The sequence below is a fragment of the Haemorhous mexicanus genome, chromosome 28, assembly GCF_027477595.1.
Source record: "Haemorhous mexicanus isolate bHaeMex1 chromosome 28, bHaeMex1.pri, whole genome shotgun sequence".
In the NCBI taxonomy this organism is placed as follows: domain Eukaryota; kingdom Metazoa; phylum Chordata; class Aves; order Passeriformes; family Fringillidae; genus Haemorhous; species Haemorhous mexicanus.
In genome coordinates, this window is record NC_082368.1 from 3,396,030 (window position 1) to 3,414,595 (window position 18,566).

General features: G+C 57.6%; 3 protein-coding genes and 1 long non-coding RNA gene across 4 annotated transcripts; 2 read left to right on the forward strand and 2 right to left on the reverse strand.

Moving 5' to 3' along the window:
- Positions 1-752: 752 nt before the first annotated feature.
- TUBG1 (tubulin gamma 1) lies at positions 753-7,757 on the reverse strand. The gene is made up of 11 exons (XM_059869490.1): positions 7,604-7,757; positions 7,286-7,398; positions 6,641-6,808; positions 6,387-6,455; positions 5,494-5,573; positions 4,781-4,907; positions 3,996-4,082; positions 3,623-3,772; positions 2,175-2,327; positions 1,746-1,907; positions 753-1,442 (listed from the first exon to the last, which is right to left on the reverse strand). The coding sequence occupies exons 1-11, from the start codon at positions 7,650-7,652 to the stop codon at positions 1,245-1,247; spliced, it is 1,356 nt and encodes a 451-aa protein (XP_059725473.1). The 5' UTR covers positions 7,653-7,757; the 3' UTR covers positions 753-1,244.
- Positions 7,758-7,835: 78 nt separating this feature from the next.
- RETREG3 (reticulophagy regulator family member 3) lies at positions 7,836-15,709 on the forward strand. The gene is made up of 9 exons (XM_059869492.1): positions 7,836-8,116; positions 8,602-8,708; positions 9,851-9,881; positions 10,961-11,087; positions 11,777-11,861; positions 12,688-12,825; positions 13,927-14,006; positions 14,373-14,505; positions 14,973-15,709. The coding sequence occupies exons 1-9, from the start codon at positions 7,926-7,928 to the stop codon at positions 15,404-15,406; spliced, it is 1,326 nt and encodes a 441-aa protein (XP_059725475.1). The 5' UTR covers positions 7,836-7,925; the 3' UTR covers positions 15,407-15,709.
- On the reverse strand, positions 12,230-16,627 carry LOC132339298 (uncharacterized). Its single transcript, XR_009489631.1, has 2 exons — positions 16,486-16,627; positions 12,230-15,457 (listed from the first exon to the last, which is right to left on the reverse strand). It is a non-coding gene; the product is annotated as an uncharacterized LOC132339298 (long non-coding RNA).
- Positions 16,628-16,715: 88 nt separating this feature from the next.
- PSMC3IP (PSMC3 interacting protein) lies at positions 16,716-18,529 on the forward strand. Its single transcript, XM_059869499.1, has 8 exons — positions 16,716-16,868; positions 16,949-17,055; positions 17,126-17,215; positions 17,286-17,397; positions 17,511-17,656; positions 17,784-17,837; positions 17,918-17,977; positions 18,057-18,529. The coding sequence occupies exons 1-8, from the start codon at positions 16,838-16,840 to the stop codon at positions 18,114-18,116; spliced, it is 660 nt and encodes a 219-aa protein (XP_059725482.1). The 5' UTR covers positions 16,716-16,837; the 3' UTR covers positions 18,117-18,529.
- The last annotated feature ends 37 nt before the right edge of the window (positions 18,530-18,566 follow it).

The window sequence follows — 18,566 nt, forward strand, 5'->3', positions numbered from 1 at the left end:
TGGTCATTGCCAGGCGACCTTTGGCATTTCACCAAGAGCACAGGCAGCTCCAGCTCCCCGGCAGCCCCTGGCACCGGCTGCCCAGGCGGGGGGAACAGCCCCAGCCACGGGGGCCGCTGCCAAAGAGGGCGTGGGAGCCCATGCTGCCACCGTGGCTGTATTTTTAGTCACCTGCTCTGTGCTCCAGAGGGTAAGAGGAAAATGCTAATTTTCACCTTGGGCTGCCTGGGCTTGGGATGGCACCAGCACTGCCCCTTGTCCCCAGGCCACAGCCCAACTCTCACAGGTCAGGACCAGAGCTGCTGTGTCCGTATCCCCTGACACTCTACTCCTCCCACCCATGTCCTTCCTGGTGTTGCTGTCCCCTGTCTCAGATCCCGAGTGGTGAGGGCACCCCCCAGCCCCTCATGGCCCACCCCTGCACAGGGCCTCACTCCTGTACAAGATCCATGTGGGTGCCGTGTGCTCTGCAGGCAGGGCGGTGCCAGTCCCAGCCCTGGTCAGCTGTGCTGGCAGGTCCTGCCAGTATTTCTGGCTCTGCTGCAGCAGTTGCCCAGTGCTACCTGGGCCCCATGGCACTGCCAGCCAGGGCAGAGCTGGCCCTGCACACCCCAGGGCATGCTGGTGAGCAGTGGCCGTGGTCCTCCTGTGCAATGGAGCTGGCTGGCCAGCCAGACAAGGCAAGCACCAACCCCAGTCTCTGCATCTGCCTTCCCTGCCTGGCTGTTCAATCTGGAGTCACACAGGCAGCATCAGTGCAGGAACAGCCTTTATTAAAGCAAAATAACCTACAAAAATATAGATACAGCCCGTGCCCCAGGCCTGATCTGGCCAAGGAGGAACAAGGCTCCCGCCCAGGGCAAGGACTAGCTCAGCCACACGGAGCCTTTGGCCACGGGGGTTGTGGGCACCCAAACTCAGGGGGCCAGGCCTGTTCCCAGCCCCAGGGTCACTCTCCTCCTCCTCCTCACAGCAAGTGTTGCTCCCACAGGCAGAGGTTCCCTCCCAGCAGAGCACGCAGCTGCCCCAGTCCTGTCCTGGGCCAGGGCACACGGTGGGGCGGGCGCTGTGCCCCGCTGAGGAGCTGCAGCTCCCCGCAGAGAGCTTTCCACAGAGGAGCACTGGCACGAGGGCTCTGCCACGCCAGGCAGCGCTGAGGGGTGACAAACGTGGGCACGGCAGAGACGAGCCCTGCCGGCGTGCGTGGGGGTGGCCACGGACCTTCCTGTCTCCTGGCAGGGCACTCACTGTTCCTGCGTGCCCCAGGAGATGTAGTCGGGGCGTGTGGCTGCGTGATACTCATCGATCAGCTGCTGCACGATCTCCCGGGAGTTGTCCAGCTCGTCAAAGTTGTCCTTGAAGATGTCCTCCTTGCGGAACTGCTCCAGGAAAGCCTCTCGCTTGCGCAGCTTGTCGTACTGCCGGCACGTCCGCTCAAACAGCTGGAGAGCGGCGCCGCGTCAGGGCAGCCACAGCTCCCCAGGGACCCTTCCCAAGAGAAGCCAGCAGGACTTGGGAGAACACTGGACCAGATCTGAGCCCTGCTAGGAGCCACCCACACCCATCTCTGGCTTTGTGACAGGCCCAGAATGAAGAGAAGAAGATGGACAATGCCCAGGGACAGGGAGATGGACAATGCCCAGGGACAGGAGGATGGATGAAGCCCAGGGACATGGAGATGGACAATGCCCAGACACCACGAGGCCTGGGGCTGCAGGGCCTGGCACGGCAGGGGAGGCACTCACTGAGGAGATGTTGGTGTGGTTGGCCATCATGAGGCCACTGACGCGGTGAGCGGATGGCAGGTAAGGGGACTTGCGGGACAAAGCCACCTGGATGCTGGCAGGGCCCCAGGGGATGAAGTTGGCCAACTTCCTCTCCCGGATCCGCTGCAGACTCTTGTGAACCTGGTGGGATGAGAACAGCAAGGGACAGCAGGGTGAGGGACAAACAGCTTGGCTGCAGGAGTCCCAGAGCTGCTCCCCACAGCCATGGGGAGTCATTTCAGTCACTCAGTCATTTTAGCATGACTGCTGCCTTTCCATGAGGCCAAAACCCAAACAACAGCAATCTGAAGCCAGCTCTCAGGCACTGCCTAGCCTCACCCCAGGATCCCTGCACAGTGACCATGCCACACCATGGCCATCAGTACCTGAACAGCCACAGGGACTCACCTGTGTAGGATCCACCTCCCCCTGGATGATGTTGAGGATGGCAATGTAGCAGTGGTTGGTCTGCCTGTCTCGCCCTGTGGACACCATCACGTTTTTAGGCTGCAGCAACCTTCTCATCACGTCCAGGACTGTGGTTTTCCTCACACTGGCCACCTGCACAGGCCAGCCAGGGGTCAGAGGGAGTAGGTGTGCTGCTCCCTGCCCTCCTGCTGCCTGGTACACACACACACACACACACAGGAGCAGGGGGCAGCTGGACAGAAATGCCCTCACCCCAGGGATGGAGTCACATGCAAAGCCACGTGCAAGACAGGGAAATCCCAACGCTGCACAACAGGCACAGCCAGGCCAAGAAACAAAGTGTCAGTGGAGGCTCCAGCATGGGGACTGTCTGGCCCACATTCTGCAGCACAGCAGGGGCTGGGGGTGAAGCTCAGCTGAGAACAGAGAGACAGGGACCTGTTTTATGTTGTTGCTGTCAAACATGGGTCCTGTCCCACTTCCAAGCAGAGAGCAGTGGGGGCTCAACAGCAAAGGGATTGTTCCCCATTGCATGCCCTCCCTGCCTTGCCCAGCTCTGAGCTATGGGCAGCCTGGCCACTCCCCTCCCCGAGTGCTGCTGGGGCTTTGCCCTGCTGCTACTGGCCAGGGGGGCCACAGCCAGGGCCAGCACCCAGACTGCCCACAGCAGGGACAGCTGGCTGAGGTGGCAGCCCCCTCCTGCACTAGTTGAGCCATTGGCTGAGCCCTTCCCACACTCCTCCCTCGGAGGACAGATCACACACTGATACCCTTTTCAGAGCCAGCAGTTTTTCAGATTTGCTTCTCTGAGAAACATCCTGAGGAAATGCACGCAGGGAGAGGAGAAGAGCAGCTGTTAGTTCCTTCCGGGCCGTGGTGGGTCAGTGCAGGTGAGCACCTCCCAAAACAGAACTGCCCCACTGGCACCAGGGGGCTGGGGGGCACTGGTTAGGGACCAGCCAAACACAAGAAGCAGCACTTGAAGTGCAGAAGGGTGGCAAATTTAATCTCAGACACAGACTGAGCTTCAGGAAGGGTCTGACACCTGTAGTCCACCATCAGTGACAATGAGCATTAGTGTTTGGACCCAAACTGCTGAAGCTGATGGCCCACAGGGGTGGCAGGACTGGAAAGGCCACTCTCCTGGCCTTGCTCTCATCACTGCTAAGGGTGGCTTTTGCCAGTCCAGACCCTGATGCATGCAGCAGGTAGCCTGGTACAAGCACAACTGCCTGCTCAGGTCTGATTCACTGCACATGCGGCAGTCACGTGGTGTGAGCACGTGGGCCTGGGATTTGGGACGTGAGCCTGGGATCTGGGACGTGCAGTGACAGCTCACAGCGAGACAGGGCTGACAGATGCTGCAAGGTGAGTGTGGCAGCTTCTGTGCCCTTGGGGATGGGGAGGAGAGCCTGGGGCTGCCTTACCGACTGGTCGGTGGTGAGCGGCGTGTAGCCCGTCATGAGGAAGTGCAGCCGGGGTGTGGGGATCAGCGAGGCAATCAGCCCAATGAGGTCGTTGTTCATGTACCCGGGATACCTGAGCGTGGTGGTGCTGGCAGACATGATGGTGGACACCTAGGGGAGAGGACAGGCTCAGCAGAGGGTCACTGAGCATGTCAAAATCTGTCTCATGCTGACACGGCCAAGGGAAGCTGGGGCACCTGGAAGGGCACCGGACCCTCACTCACAACTCCAGGCTGCCCACCCCTGAGCCCAGCCCATGAAGCTGGTTCAGACTAAACTGAACAAAGCAGGAAAACCCTGTGCTTGCTTCTCCTGAGGGAAAAGCCCTTCTCACCAGCTGGTTGATCTGTGAGAATGACGGGTTCTGAATGTGCAGCCGGTCTGTCGCGATCCGATTTAAGGCTGTGTTGTCCAGAACCACCTGCAAGAGAAACCTGGCTCTGTGAAGGGCCCCTGAGGCAGCTGAGGAAGGGCAGTCCTGGCCATGTGTCCCAGGGCACTGGTGGTCCAGCACAGGCCCTGAGAGGAGCCCTCTGCACAAGTGGCAGACATTTGAAACCACAAGCTGACTCATGTGTGGCATGTAACTGACACCGTCAATGGAACCTCTTCCCCCCTCCTGGCTGAGCTCCCCATGCTCTCCCCAAGAGCTCTGCCCCTGGGCCAGCACTGTCAGTTGCAGCAGCTCCAGTGCAACTGCTCCTGCACTGCCACATGCAGGGAGCAGCTGCAGGGAAGAGCAGTGTCTGGTCAGATGTGACAGAAGGCCCTGGTGGAGGCTGAAGGCGCTGCCTGGCTGGGGATGCTGTGGGTGCTGCAAATGACACAGGTTCTGCATTCAGGCAGGGGCTGCAGCACAGCTACACACAGGAAGCACAGCCAGTCCTCCCTGCCTTGGCAAGATCTGCTGCAGCCAAGGCAGAAATGCCAGGCAGCTCTGCAGGGGTTAGCTCCAGTGGGGGTCCCTGGGGCCACATCTGCTTGGCCCTTCTGTTTGGGGCATGCTTGTGGCTGCACCTGGGGCTCACAGGCACGAGGTGCTGGCCCCAGGATGGGCTGCAATTCTGAGCTGTGGGAACAGGGCTGTCTCCTGGGCTGGCTGCACCACGGGTCTCTTACCACACAGTCAGCATTCTGGGTCAGCCTCTTCAGTGTCAGCAGAGAGTTGTACGGCTGGACTACAACGTCACTCATCTCATCCTGGTTTGGGAACACTGAGTAGGTCTCCACCAGTTTCTTGGGATACCTAGTGAGAAGTGCAGCATCTCAAGGGTTAACACCATCAAGCTGCTCTCTCCCCTCCCACAAGCTGCCTTAGCAGTCTCCAGGGCTCAGGACAGGGTGAGTCACCAAAGCTGCAGCCAGAGTGGCTCCCAGGGAGGGAGAGAATGTGTCCCAGCAATGCCTACCCCAGCAGCACAGGAGCTGCCTGCCAGAGGAGCTACAGGGAGGCTGAGCCATCCACAGGCTGATTAAGCAGCTGCTCACAAGTCTTTTCAAGAGGATGCAAGCTGCAACAGGCCAGGATGGCAGCTCACAGCCTTCAGCCAGAGCCTCCCACCCTCCCCTGCACTGTCAGGGTGTCCACAGGCAGCTGCTTGATAAGAACGGCTGAGGGAAGGCAGAGCTTGGACAGATCAAGTCCAGTTTCAGAGCCTCTGAAGTCCCCAGGCATATCAGGAGGCAGCCTTCTGCAGGCAGCATGCCAGGGATTGCACAAGGCAGTGTTTGGGTGGGGGTGGTGGCTCTGAGTCAGCGCTCTCCAGCTCCAGGCAGGCTGCCCAGGCTGGGCCAGGCACTGCGGTGTGGGAAGGGGACAGGGCTGTGCTCACCTGTCATTCAGCCTCTCCAGGAGGTATGAGCCCAGCCCAGAGCCTGTTCCACCAGCAATGGAGTGGCAAAGCACAAAGCCCTGGAAGGAAGCAGCAGGTAGGTGCTGAAGGTGAAGCTCAGCCCCAGAGCAGACAGACAATGTGTCAGCCCTGCTACCTCCAGCAGAGACCTGCCAGACAGGGCCAGAGTTTCTCATAGCATGGATGCAGCAGAGACTGACCCCAGCTCCTCCAGACCCCAGCAGCAGCTGCAGCTCCTCAGGTCACTGCTGCCCACACAGTGGGATCCACATCTCTGCACACCCCACAAAGTGCAACAGCTGCTCGAGGGCACTCAGGTTCCTCCCACCCAGAACAGCATTGGAGCAGCTCCAATGTCACTTCCAGGATCCAGTCTATCACAGGAAATGGAACTGCACGTTCTCAGCTCTTTCCTGGGTCCTTCACATCCCTCCCTCCTTCTAGAATGACTGAGGCCAAGCTCCCACTGCCTGACTCCAGGGCAGCTCCCACATGCTCAGCTCCCACAACAGGCACTTGAATCTCCTGCCAGCTCATTTTAGTGATGTTCTCCCTTCCCCTGCTGCCATGTCACAGCCTGACACAAACACCTGGCAGCCCTGTCTGTCTGCACACAGGGTATGGGTTCACATGGACAGCATAGAGAAAAACGTCCACAAGCAAACAGCAAGAGAACTTCTGGGGCAGGCTGGCAGCTGGAGTGGGGATGGACAGACCTCCTGTCCCCAGATCTCCTCTCTACATGTTCCGTGCTCAGAAGCTCACTGAGCTAGTCTGTGCCCACCAGAGTGCTGAGCTCAACCTTACAAAGAGCAACCTAGCTGGGAAAACACCAGGCAGAGCCACCAGATCCAAATCCCTTGTTTACTTACTTCCAAGCTGTCACTCCCATCAGCCTCTCTGTCTATTATGTCAAAAATATCTTCATGGATCTTTTCTCCCTGTAAGAGATCAGGACTGGTTTTGCTCCTTTCCCACACAGAACATGGGCAAGAGCTGCTCAAGCTCAGTGTGAAGCTGAGTCAGACTGGCCGTGTGGTCCAGTGCCAGGGTGCTACACAGTGCAGGGACACAGGACAAAGCCCCAGGGCTGAAGAGTCTCACCCAGCAGCACTAGGGCTGGTACCTGTGAGAAGCCACTGGCCCAGTTGTTGCCAGCTCCCCCTCCATGCTCAGACAGGTAGATGTTTTCTGGGTTGTAAAGGTTGGCGTAAGGGGAGTTGAGGATGGAGTGGATGACACGGGGCTCCAGGTCCAGCAGCACGGCCCGGGGGATGTAGTGCTCATCATCTGCCTACAACGGGAGCAAGAGGATCCCCATGCTGCTGCAGCTCAGTGACACTTCCTTCCCAGAGCATGAGCCACCCCCTGGCTGCAGGTGAGCCCCACATGCGAGAGGGAGGAGGGAGAGGCAGCCCCTGTGCAGCCTGTCCTCAGTGCAGCGTCTCTGAGCCCCAGAGCCGTCCCAGCCGGCGAGGGGGAGGAACTCGGTGCTTACATAAGACACTATCTATGGCAGCCACAGCCTCGTGCCTCTGCTCCGCCTCCACAGCGCTCCACTGACAGAGCGGGAGCGCAGGCGGGAGCCCGGAGCGGGCTGGGAGCGGGAGCCCGGGCTGAGCCGCTCGCACCGGCGCGGTCAGCGCCCGCCCAGCTTCCCTGTGCCCGCGGGGGTGTGGAACGGGCACAGACAGCGAGCTGAGCCTGCCGGGGCACGGAGCCCCGCGGGGACCGGGGCAACTCAAGCTCCACGGTGCGGGGCTGCCGGTACCTGGTAAAAGAAGACGTCCTTGCGGTCGGTGCCCTCGGTGGCGAACTCCTCCACGATGCCCTCGGGGCTGATGCCGTGCTCGGCGCAGAGCTGCTTCCAGAACTCGAACCCGACTGCGGGGAGGCGCCGTCAGACGGGCCGGGCAGCGAGACCGGGGCCGGGGCAAGGCCCGGAGCGCCCCGGTCCGCAGGCCCTGCCCCACTCACGTGAGGCCCCGCCCCGTCCCGCCAGGCCCCGCTAACTGCCCCCCCCACCACAGCATCCCGACCCCGCCCGGTGCGCGCTGTCCCGGGCCGGCCGCGGCCGTGGCGCGCTCACTCTGGTTGCCGCACTGGCCCAGCTGCAGGGTGATGATCTCCCGCGGCATCGCGGCCGAGGCTCCGCTCCGCTCCGCGCCCCGCCCGACTCCGGTACCGCCGCGTCTCCCGCCGGCGCCAACGGCAGTGCGCGTGCGCGCTGCTCGCTTCCGGGGCAGCGCCGCCCTGGCAACGCGCGTGCGTCCCGGCAGGAGGTGCAGGCTGCGCATGCGCCAAGATGGCGGCGCGCAGAGTGGCATCGCAGTCGGTCGCTGGGGGCCGCCATGCTTTCGGCGGCCGCGCGCGCGCGGCTGGCGGGCGGATGTTGACGCCGTGAGGGAGCGATGGCGGCGGCGGCAACGGCGGCGGGGCCCGGGCCCGGCGAGCGGCAGCGGCGGGTGCAGGCGCTGAGCGCGGCGCTGCGCTGCCGCCTCGGGCCCTACGAGCCGCTGCTGGGCGCCGTGCAGGCCGCGCTGGTGTGGGAGCGGCCGGGCCGCAGCGCGCTGTGCTGGGTGGCGGTGCACGGCCTGTTCTGGTGAGCGGCGGGGCTGGGACCAGGAGCGGGACGGGGATCAGGACCGGGCCGCGGAGGGCTGCGGGGGTCGGGGGCCTTGTGGGAGCTGCCCCCGGGGAGAAGCGGTCCGTAAGGGGCCGCGGCTTTGCTCCGTGCCCCGTTCCCGACAGGAGGGACCTGGGAGCTCTGGGTCTGCTGCAGCCCCGTCCCCGTGCTCTCCATGTACGTGAGAGCATCAAACTAGCCGGGGAAACTCATCCTGCTCTGTGGCAGGGAAGAGAGGGCAGCTTGCCCGGGACAGGAGCTGTACAGCAGGGCTGTCCCGGGAGAAGTGACACGAGCATACCAGAGTCACCTGGCAGCTGCCCCCGGGGCATGCTGTGTGGTGACTGAGTAGCAGGTGCTGAGTTTTCCCCCTGAGTGAGTGGTTTGAAGTCGGTTTGTGTTACCCCTTTTTGTCTCACAAAGATCTGGCCAGTACCAACTCATTGGTTTCTTCCCCGTAGGTTCTTTGCTCTGACTTCCCTTCGTTTCCTGTTCCTGATTGCTGTAACCCTCATAGTAGTAGTGTGTCTGGACCAGTGGAAGCACAAAATCTGGCCAGAAATTGGTGGTAAGTTGCATTTTGAGCTCATAGCAGCAAATCAAGCCCAGTTTCCAGCCCCACAAGTACAGGCTCTGCACTGCCTGCAGTTACATTGTTAAAACCTCAACTTTTTGCTTTAAGGGTCTAGAAGCCAGCAAGAGTACTGCAGGCATGCTCTTTCTGGAGCTGGAATATTTTAACCTGTGTAAACACAAGTTCTTTTTGTGCTTGTGACACTGGTATTTGTCTCATAATCCTGAACCACAGGATGTACGTGACCTAGTGCAGGTTTGAGACAGTGATTCACTTTGTGAGCATTCAGTACCAGAGTGAGAAATTGAAGCATATGGAACTCGTCTGGATTCCCCTTCAGAATCCATTATCAGTTTAGGATGAAGACAAGTCCCAGCCTTGCTGTTGATCAGAGATGTCTTTGGGAGAAGAGGCATCTGAACAGCTGTAATGAAGTTGGTTTTCAGCTCTCAGTAACCAAAGCAGTTGTATCCCTCCTTTGTGACATTAATACACTGATGAACACCCCCATTCCAAGCAGCTCAGGGTCTCTTGGCTTTGCATGGACAGGTTAGTTTGGAGCAGTGTGAGAGTCTGCATGTTCCCAGGGCTGGTTCCCTGACTAACCAGCAAGTTCAGCTCCCAGCTTTCTGCTTCAATCCATGTTCTCTGTACTTCCTGGGAAGACATTAAAGCTTTCCTCGCTTTCAAAGCTTGGCTCAGGCTCCTTCTTAGGAGACAGTGTCTGTCCAGCTCCCTCATCCCTCTGATTTGATCTCTCAGGGTGGCTGGTACATCCCTTTCAAGTCTCAGCCTGGGTGGGAAGGTATCAAAGGACTTAAATCTCTGATGCCTACAGTCTGCAGGCTGTTCCTGCTCCCCAGCTGGTGTGTGCAGGGAGTGGGGGAGAGGGAGGTGGGCAGCCTCTAGAGTGCAACAAACACCAAGGAGCAACAGGGAGACTCTTGCAGTCCTGTACTGTCACACGTACACACTCAGGATTTGTTATGGAGTGATGCTTCTCCATCCTGTAATTACAGTTAATGTCTTTTCCAGGTGTTCCCCAGCTTATTAAAGCTTTACTTAAATCCCAAGAGCTAAGCATTCCCATGGCAAATTCCTTGCAACTAATGTAGTGTCTGTTCTTAATATTTTAGTGGCAAGACCTGATGAATTAGACAATGAGAGGTAGGAAACTAATTGACTGCTCTGCTGTGATACTTTGCTGTGATACTGTGTTGTTACCTGCACATGCTTGGGATGTTGACACCTTTGGGTGAGGAGGAGGGGGAGGGGGGAGCTGGGAGCTGCTCAAGAGAGGGCAGGTGGAGACCCAGATGCAGCCAGGTGGTCATGAGAAGTTTTTGACTTGCCCAAGCCATTTTATTATAGTTTGCCTTCATACCAGCCTCCAGATATGCTTGCTTGATTCCCTGCCCCATGAAGTTAGAAGTGCTGCCTTAAGAGCAATTCCTCTTGTATGGGTCTCCAGTAGCAGGAAAACAGCATTTCTGTGGGAATTAATGAAGTCTTCTGAGACTTGATAGGGAATATTTAACAGGCTTGTTCCAGCAGTTGTTTCTGCATAGTTATGATCTGACTGCAGCATTAATTATGGGTTGAGAAATGCTGAGGTGTTGCCTCACTGCTCACACCTGCCTCTCTGGGCACACCTTCCTGCCCCACTGCCAGGCTGTGCTGGATGTCAGTTCCTGATTAAATCATCTGAGCTGGTGCCAAAGGACAATTGTCTTTTTTTTATTATTTTTTTTTTTTTAAGAGGCCCAAGCACAAAAGGAATTGCTCTTTCTAACCTTCAGGTACTCCTGACTAGCAGTTAGGCAACACTAACAAAACTGACCAGTTCAAGGCCTCCAGAGTAACTGAGTACATGAAGTAAGGTGCAAGGCTGCTTCAGACCTGAACACTTGGAGGCTGCAGTTGACCAGATAAACACAGAAAAAGTAAATGGATTCACTTGATTTGCCTCTGCACTGTGCACTCCCTCCAGCAGCATGGAAACTGAAATTTGACAGGGATTGACTGAAATTCCTGCACATCAGCTGTGGGAGCACTGGGATGCTGCTAGAGGGGCTGTAGATGAACTGCTTTGGGCAGGGCACTGCTTGGAGGGCAAGTGGCCCTCATCTCTAGAGCTCTGTGCGGGGTGGGAACAGAAGGAAGCTTTAAGACAAGTATTAGTAACAAGGGTCTTCAACCCTGCCACTGATGCAGCAATATCTTCCCAAATTCTGCCTTCACTGCAGCTGGGGATATGTCCACCCTCGGCTGCTGGGGCTGCCAGAGCTCTGCCACCATTTGGCTGAAGGATGGGTGACTGGGACCAACTTCTTAAGTAATCTCTTCGTTTTCAAGAGGCAAAGTCCTGGCAAGGTAAGAATGTAGAGTTCAGAAATAACCTGTTTGGTGTGGAGCCTCTGCTGACCACAAGGATCCTCCTGTGCTGGCATCCAGCACTGGCTGAACACGTTTCTGATGGGAGCTTGTCATGGGAGGTCTCCCACAACATCGTGCCTATTATGTGGTGGGGAGGAATGGAAAGCCCAGGCAGAATAATCAGGTTGTGGAGGAGGGAGGAGAAAGTAAATGTCACTGTGTGGACTGCACCACTGAAGTGAGAGCGTGGCTGCTCCTTCTGTAGATTTCTGGCTTTTCAAATGTGTCAAATTTGCCTCCTTACTGGGTTTTAAGAGTTTGAGAAAGTGTGTCAAGCTTTTTCCTTCTTCTTTTTTTGAGTTTATGAGAAGAGAAACCTGTAGCACAGTGATACTGTCCTTGTCCTCTTCACCTTGAAGAGCTCTCTAGTTTAGCCTCTTCCTTGCTGTTGGTGTCCCTGCCTTGGGAAGCTCCTCTTGCCCTGAGGCAGGAGGCCTCAGCTGCCTGTGGCTCTGAGGGCAGATACCCCTGTATCTGCCCATGCTGGAGCAGGGGGTTGGACACTGTGAAGGCTTCACCCTCTTTGGAACAGTGACTTGACCCAGAATTCGCAGAGGCTGAGATGGTCAAGAAGTGAGTGGACCTACTGCTTAACCCTGGAAACTCACTGTCTCTCATGTCTTCAGTTTTGCCTTCTAGTGTGTGGAGTGTTCACTTTCCTGGCTGTCCTGGGCCAGTATATCCCTGGGCTCTTGCTCTCATACTTGCTGTGTAAGTAAATCTCTGTGCCAACACAGACTTACATGTGAAAGGAGATGAATGGGTGCCACATGTCCGAGGAATGGGCTCAAAAGGGAAGCTTGTGTGAATGGCTTTAAAATTTAAAACAATAAAATACATTCTGCCAGGAATGTGGTGCTTCTTGACCAGGACTCAAAGCTGGTCTGGAGAGAACTTGTTTGAGTGCTTAGTAACTACAGATCTGAGCACTAACAGGTTGGCCTCTCAATTTTGTTAAATTGGCAGAGGTGATGTGATGCAGTAGCCTCCTTGAGCCAGGTCTCATAAGCTCTTGGAGGGCTATAACACACCCAAGATAGCTCAGCTCCCCTTGGAGGCATAAAAATCAGCAGGATGGCTTCTGTTGCAAAAAGGTTTAATAAAAGGCAAAATAACAAACAGAGAAAAACTGAGCCTGGTGCCAGAAGTCCTGCTCCTGGTAAAACACCTTACAAAAGCAGTTTCTTAATTTCTTTTTCTACTAAATTGCCCAGGCAGGACTTTTTGGCTTCTGTCCAATTAGCTATCCTTATGTTTGAGGTGAAGTCCCCTAGACCTATGAGGCAGCTTTTTTCACCTAATCGAGAGAAACTTCTAGGCTTCTTTCCTTTTTAAAAGGACAAAAAATAGTTCTGTCACTCCATCAACAAGAAACACTCCTATAGTGATGGCAGCTGCTCCAGCAGCCTCCCACAGCACTGCCCTCAGTGTTCAGATCTGCCATGCTCAGTGTGTTGTGCTGCATCAGGAAACATGCAGGATGTTTGCCAAGCAGCACCCTGAGATACCTTCTAACCTGCATTCCTGCTTCCTGCAGTGCTCTTGGTGCTGCTGTGGCCCCTGGCCGTGTACCACAGGCTGGGGCAGCGCATGTACCACCGGCTGGAGCCCGTGCTGCAGCGGCTGGACTTCAGCGTCCGGGGATACGTGACAGCGAGGCAGCGCCAGAGGCAGCGTGAGTCCTGCTGCCTTGTGATTTCAGGGTTTACCTCAGAACCTCGGGTCCCTCCCCTGATAATTCCCTCCCAGGTGTGTCAGTCACCTCTCATTTCCTCTCCCAGCACTGTCTGTCAATCCTGGAATTCCAGAAGGGCATTGAGTGATTGGCAGATTCAAAGGATGCCCTCTACCCCTGGGGGCATTGGGCCATCCAGGTGTCCTTTGTCCCTTGAGACCTCCCCTCCTGTACCTGGTTGGTGGCTTCCTACCCCTTCCCTCCCCTTCTCCCCATGGTTAAAAGGAAGAGCAACCATGCAGTCAGGAAGTTCTGTTGGAGCTGTTGCTGAGTTCAGAGGCCTGTGGGCCAGAATAAAGCTCTGGGTGGAAACCCTCCATCAGAACCAACTCCTTTCCTTCACCATCACCTTAAAGCTTCTCCACCAAGGTAAACCTGAGGAGCAGACCCTCTTAAGGGAGGAGGCTCCATCCCACCACCACCAGAGCTCCTGCATGCCTGGACTTGTCTCCACGTGCCCAGCTGCAGCACCCAGCTAGCCAAAAGTGTCTCTGGGGTGAAAATACCACAGTAGCCACTATTTGGTTCAGCAGCAAGGGCCAGACAAGCTCAGGCACGTCCTGTCCAGCTGTATTGGTAATATTCCAATAGAGTCCTGTGCCCTTTCTGCCCCCAAGGTTTCACACCTGGATCTTTGATCCCTGGAACGAGCTGTGAACAGAGGCTCTGGCCTCGGTGCAGTGCGTGGTAGGGGCTGCATGTCTGTCATGGCAAATCCTTGGAACTGCCTGGGGAAGAGAGAGAGGCAGTTCCGCCTCTGCAGCCATCTCCTAGGAAGCAGCTGCTGTGGGCTTTTCACAGCACTGAGCTGCTCCAGTTCTTGGCTGTCAGAACTGTGTGTTCTCTATTCTGGAAAAAGGAGGAAAGGTTCTGTGCGAGGGAGTTCTGAACATGTTCATTTCAGCAAAAAACCTGCAAATGATCATGGCTGTGCTGTGGAACGAGCTGGCTCTGCTCTGTTATGTGCAGTTTGGGGTTTTCTGGTCCTGCACAGAGCCTTGTCCCAGCAGCAGTAACAGCTTTGTGTGTGGTTTCTAACAGTGCGTGGCCGGGCCCTGGGTCAGGAAGCCATGGATGATGGGAGTGACAGCGAAGAGGAGCTGGCTGCATTCTGCCCCAAGGTAACAGAGCCTCTGGGAGAGGGAAGAGCTCAGCTGGAAAGAACAAACCTCACTGGGGGGACATGCAGCATCTGGCTGAGATGGGAACAGCACATCTGGCAGCACAGCTGAGAGTGATAGCAGAGCAGATGAGGACGCTGTCCCTTCAGATAGGTCTTTCCCACTCTGTTCCACTAAAGAATGTCCGGAGCTGCTTGTGCCAGCTGCAGTCTCCTAGCCTGTGCAGTAAATGTGAATGAGTCTCAGGTACCAGTCTCCCATGGGGTCCAGGTTTAGCTGGAGGCCGCGCCATCATCTGTTTTGTCTTGAGGCATGGGGATAACCTTTCTAGTGCTGATGTTTTCAATTTTATCTTCTATTTCAAAGCTGGATGACTCTCTGGTTGCCAAGGAACTGACCATCTCCGACTCTGAGCATTCAGATGCTGAGGTTTCCTATACTGAAAATGGGATGTTTAACCTTTCAAGGGGGCAGACCCCCCTGACAGAGGGATCAGAAGGTGAGAGGAAACAGCTTCTGGAAGGTGTGGAATGCCAAGCAGGCGCCGGTGTGATAGGCTAGAGGGAGGATGTGTTACCTCCCATTACTGAAGTCTGGCTGTTTGATGTCAGCCTTGCTGCTGGAAATGAGCTGCAAGTGCCTGTTTTGTTCAGAACTGAACTTCCTCCTTAATTCCTGTGGTGCTTGAGCGAGGACAGCAGCTCTGCACAGGCAGATCTGGCTCTGCCAGTCTGGCTGTGGGTGCTGGTGCTCCCCTGTCACAGGTGGCTGCTTCAGCACTAGTGTTCCTTGTGAGTGAGCTGGGAGGTCAGTGGGATCTGAACACTTGGGATGAGGGGAGGGAAACGTTGAAGAGAGTGGTCTGAGCTCCCAACAGTCTGTCCAGGGGAGGTGCTGGCTCAGCTCCTGCCTGGGCCTGTGGGTGCTGGTGAGTACTGGCAGTTAAAGCACTTTCTCCTCTTCCAGACCTGGATGGTCACAGTGACCCAGAAGAATCTTTTGCCAGGGATCTGCCTGACTTCCCTTCCATAAACCCAGAAGCAACGTGCATAGATGATGAGGATGACACCAGCATTGGGATCCCGAGCCTGGCGTACCGCTCACAAGGGACAGAGGATCTGCAGCTCCCATACGAGCAGGAGGAATTTGGCACGCTGCCATCGGTGCAGAATCTCACCAATAACATTGCTGGCTTTGTCACCCGGGGCATGATCCAGCTGGCACTGTCAGGAGGCTCTCAGCCAGGTTCCTCACGCAGCACCAATCCCCAGAGAGGGGCAAAGACTCACCTCAGAGCAGCCAGTTTGGACTTGGACACTGATGCTGAAGGGGATGACTTTGAACTGCTGGATCAGTCTGAGCTGAACCAGCTGGATCCCAGTGGCTCCCGGGGCCAGTAAACCATCCTGTCACTTCCCTCTGGTTTTCTGTTGCGCATCATGGAGTGAATCCTAGAAGGAAAAGCTTTGCACAGTTCTCTCAATCGTCTCCTGTGAGTCTGGGTGATGTGACAGCCAGTCCTGGCTGGGTGCACCACTGGGACTTGTGACTCCGTAGCCTTGCTTGGATCTTAAAATAAAGGACACTGGCAATCTGTAGGGAAGAGGCATTGATGGGATAGCTCCACAATCACCCTGCACTGTCTGACATGATGCTGCCTGCTCCAAACTTTTATCTCTCAGACAATAAATCTGGTGTTTGCAGCTCTCAAGTCCAGTGGGACTGACAGCATCGCCAGGAACAATTGTGCACTGAGTTCTGGCACTGATGTGTAACCAGGGGAACAGGATGGAGCCCCTCAGATGTGGTGTCTGGGCCTCAATGCTGTTCTGTCTCAGACAGCTGTTCCCCAGTCCTAATATGTGCACAAATCCAAGTCTTCTCTCCCAGCAATATCCAACTCCAGGTGGAACCAAGCCCCTTGCTCCACTGTGGATGTTGAGCAGCCACAATGTTTTCCTTCCACTGGCTGCTCCCTCTGCTCCAGCTCCTCGTGATGCTGTTTTGTAAGAGCTCAATGGCAATAAGACACCTGCTGTGACCATCAGACCACCTACAAGAACATCCACGTGTAGCCCCTGCTCTTGTGTTGCTTTTCTGAACTAACAGCCTTTGTTAACAGCCAACTAACACTTCGCTAGAAACCCCTCTGCTGCTCCAGTGTGTTCCCGTGGGCAGGGCCGAGGCTGCACGTTTTCCTGGAGGAAGGAGGAGGTGGAGCAGGGCTGACAGGGCGGTGGTGTGTTCCCTGGGCCCTTGCTGCCTCCAGCCTTGTGCAGGCAGAGCCCAGCAGTGGGAACCGCACAGGGACAGCAGCCCAGACCAGCAGTGACTGAGGAGTTCGTGCCTGCCGCGGTCCTGTGAACAAACCAGCAGACTCCAGGGAGAGCCACCCCCCTCTGCCCACCGAGTGCCCCCGTTACTTTTCCTAAGCCATATAGATCCGGTTCTGATCACGTTTGTGCAGCCAAGAACGTACCTCGTCAGGGACCCGGTTACTGGCTGCTGTTTGTCTGATTCTGCTTATCCGACTGCGTCGGCCGTGCCGGGGCTGAGGTCGGGGGCGGAGGGCGGCCTCAGCCGGGAAGGGGAGGTCGGTAACGGGTTGTTCCATACGGGGTGGAGCCCCTTCGCTGGCCGAGTCCCGTGCGGAGGTGGGTGGGGCGAGGGGGCGGGAGCGCCGGTTCCGGTCGGTGTGTGCCAGCCGTTCCCCCCGCCCATCACGGTGTGCCCCGCCCTCGCCGCGATTGGCGGGGAGCGGGCGGCGCGCCGGAAGTGCGTGAACGGCGCCAACCGGGAACGGAGCGGGGCTGGCGGCGCGGGGCCGCGGGATGAGCAAAGGGCGGGAGGCCGCGGCCGGCGGTGAGTGCGGGAGTGGCGGGGGAGCACCGAGCGGCCTCCGAGGCCCCTGGAGGCCGCGGTGACCGGGGCTGGTTCCGCAGGAGGCGCCAGCGCTGTCCTGCTGCGGTACCTGCGGGAGCAGAACCGGCCGTACAGCGCCCAGGATGCCTTCGGGAACCTGCAGCGGGAGCACGGGCTGGGCAAGGCGGTGAGCAGGGCAGGGCCGGGCCGGGCTGGGGCGGGGCGGGCCCGGGCCCGGCTGACGCCGCGTCCCGCAGGCCGTGGTGAAGGCGCTGGAGCAGCTGGCGCAGCAGGGCCGCATTCGCGAGAAGGTTTACGGGAAGCAGAAGATCTACTTCGCCGACCAGGTGAGCCCCGGCCGCCGCCGCCGCCCGCTGGCCCCGGTTCCCCGCAGCCCTGACCCGCCGCTCCCCGCAGGAGCAGCTCCCGGCCGCCAGCGATGCGGAGCTCCGCGGGCTGGACGGGGAGATTGCCGCGCGCTCCGGCCAGCTGCAAGCGCTGCAGCAGAGCTGCCGGCACATGGAGGCGGGTGAGTGTGCCCGGCCGGGCAGCCCCGAGCCACCGCGGCATCCCCGAGGGCACGGGCAGCCGTGCCCTGGTGCCGGGTGGCAGCCCGGGCGGTGATCGGTGACACCTTCCCAGAGCTGAAGGACTTGAACAGCTCCATGACAACCCCTGAGATTGCCAGGGAGATCGAGGTGCTGAGGAAGGACTGTGCCAGTTACACGGAGAAACTGGAGAGGATTAAATCTGCTACCAACCATGTGACTCCAGAGGAAAAAGAGAAGGTGAACAGCTGCTGTGTCTGAACCAGGGACCAGTGTGGATCCAGGATCCAGCACTTCCCTTACAGACATTGCTTGCCCGGGGCTGCTGAGAGCCCTGCAGGGCAGCTCTGACCCGGGGCTGTTGCAGGTGTGCCGGGAGCAGCAGCTGTACCGCCGGGAGTGGCGCCGGAGGAAGAGGATGGTACCGGCTGTGCTGCGGGTGGGCAGGGAGGGCCCCGCCGGGACTGCTGCCCACAGCCCTCACCTGCCCTGTCTCGCCAGGCCACCGAGCTGCTGGATGCCATCCTGGAGGGCTATCCCAAGAGCAAGAAGCAATTCTTTGTAAGTAATGAGGCTGGGCCGTGCCCACAGCTGCCAAGCCAGAGCCTGAGCCTGTTCTGATCTGCTCGGTGCTGTACAGGAGGAGGTTGGGATAGAGACAGATGAGGACCACGGTGTGGAGCTGCCAGCGACCACGTGAGGTGCCGGGGGAGCCTTTGTTCTGGGGAGAAGCTGCTGCAGAGCTGCCTCTGAAACTCAGCCGTTGGGTTGTTCTTTTTCTCTTTTTGCAGGACTGGGATTTGTCCTGTGTATTTATTTGGTTCTGTTTTAAAATGTTTTGCAGTTGGAAGGGTGGGGGTAGGAGTAGCTTGGCACTGGTCCTCTCCTTGCAGTGGAATGTTGTTTTTTCCTGCCGCCAGTGCATGGAGCTGCCTGGCAGGGGGCACACGTGGGGGCATTGGTGCTGTGTCCCTGGTGTTCTGGTAAGGAAAGGCAGCGAGGGACTGTCTGGGCTGCAGAGCTCTGTCTGTGTTCTGGCTGCTTCCTGCTGCGTGCCTGAGTGGTCACATGAGAACATGATCCATTAAACACCAGGGTTTTGGTTCACCTGCACATCCCTGTGGTGTTTGTCTCTTCAGAGGGTGTCAGG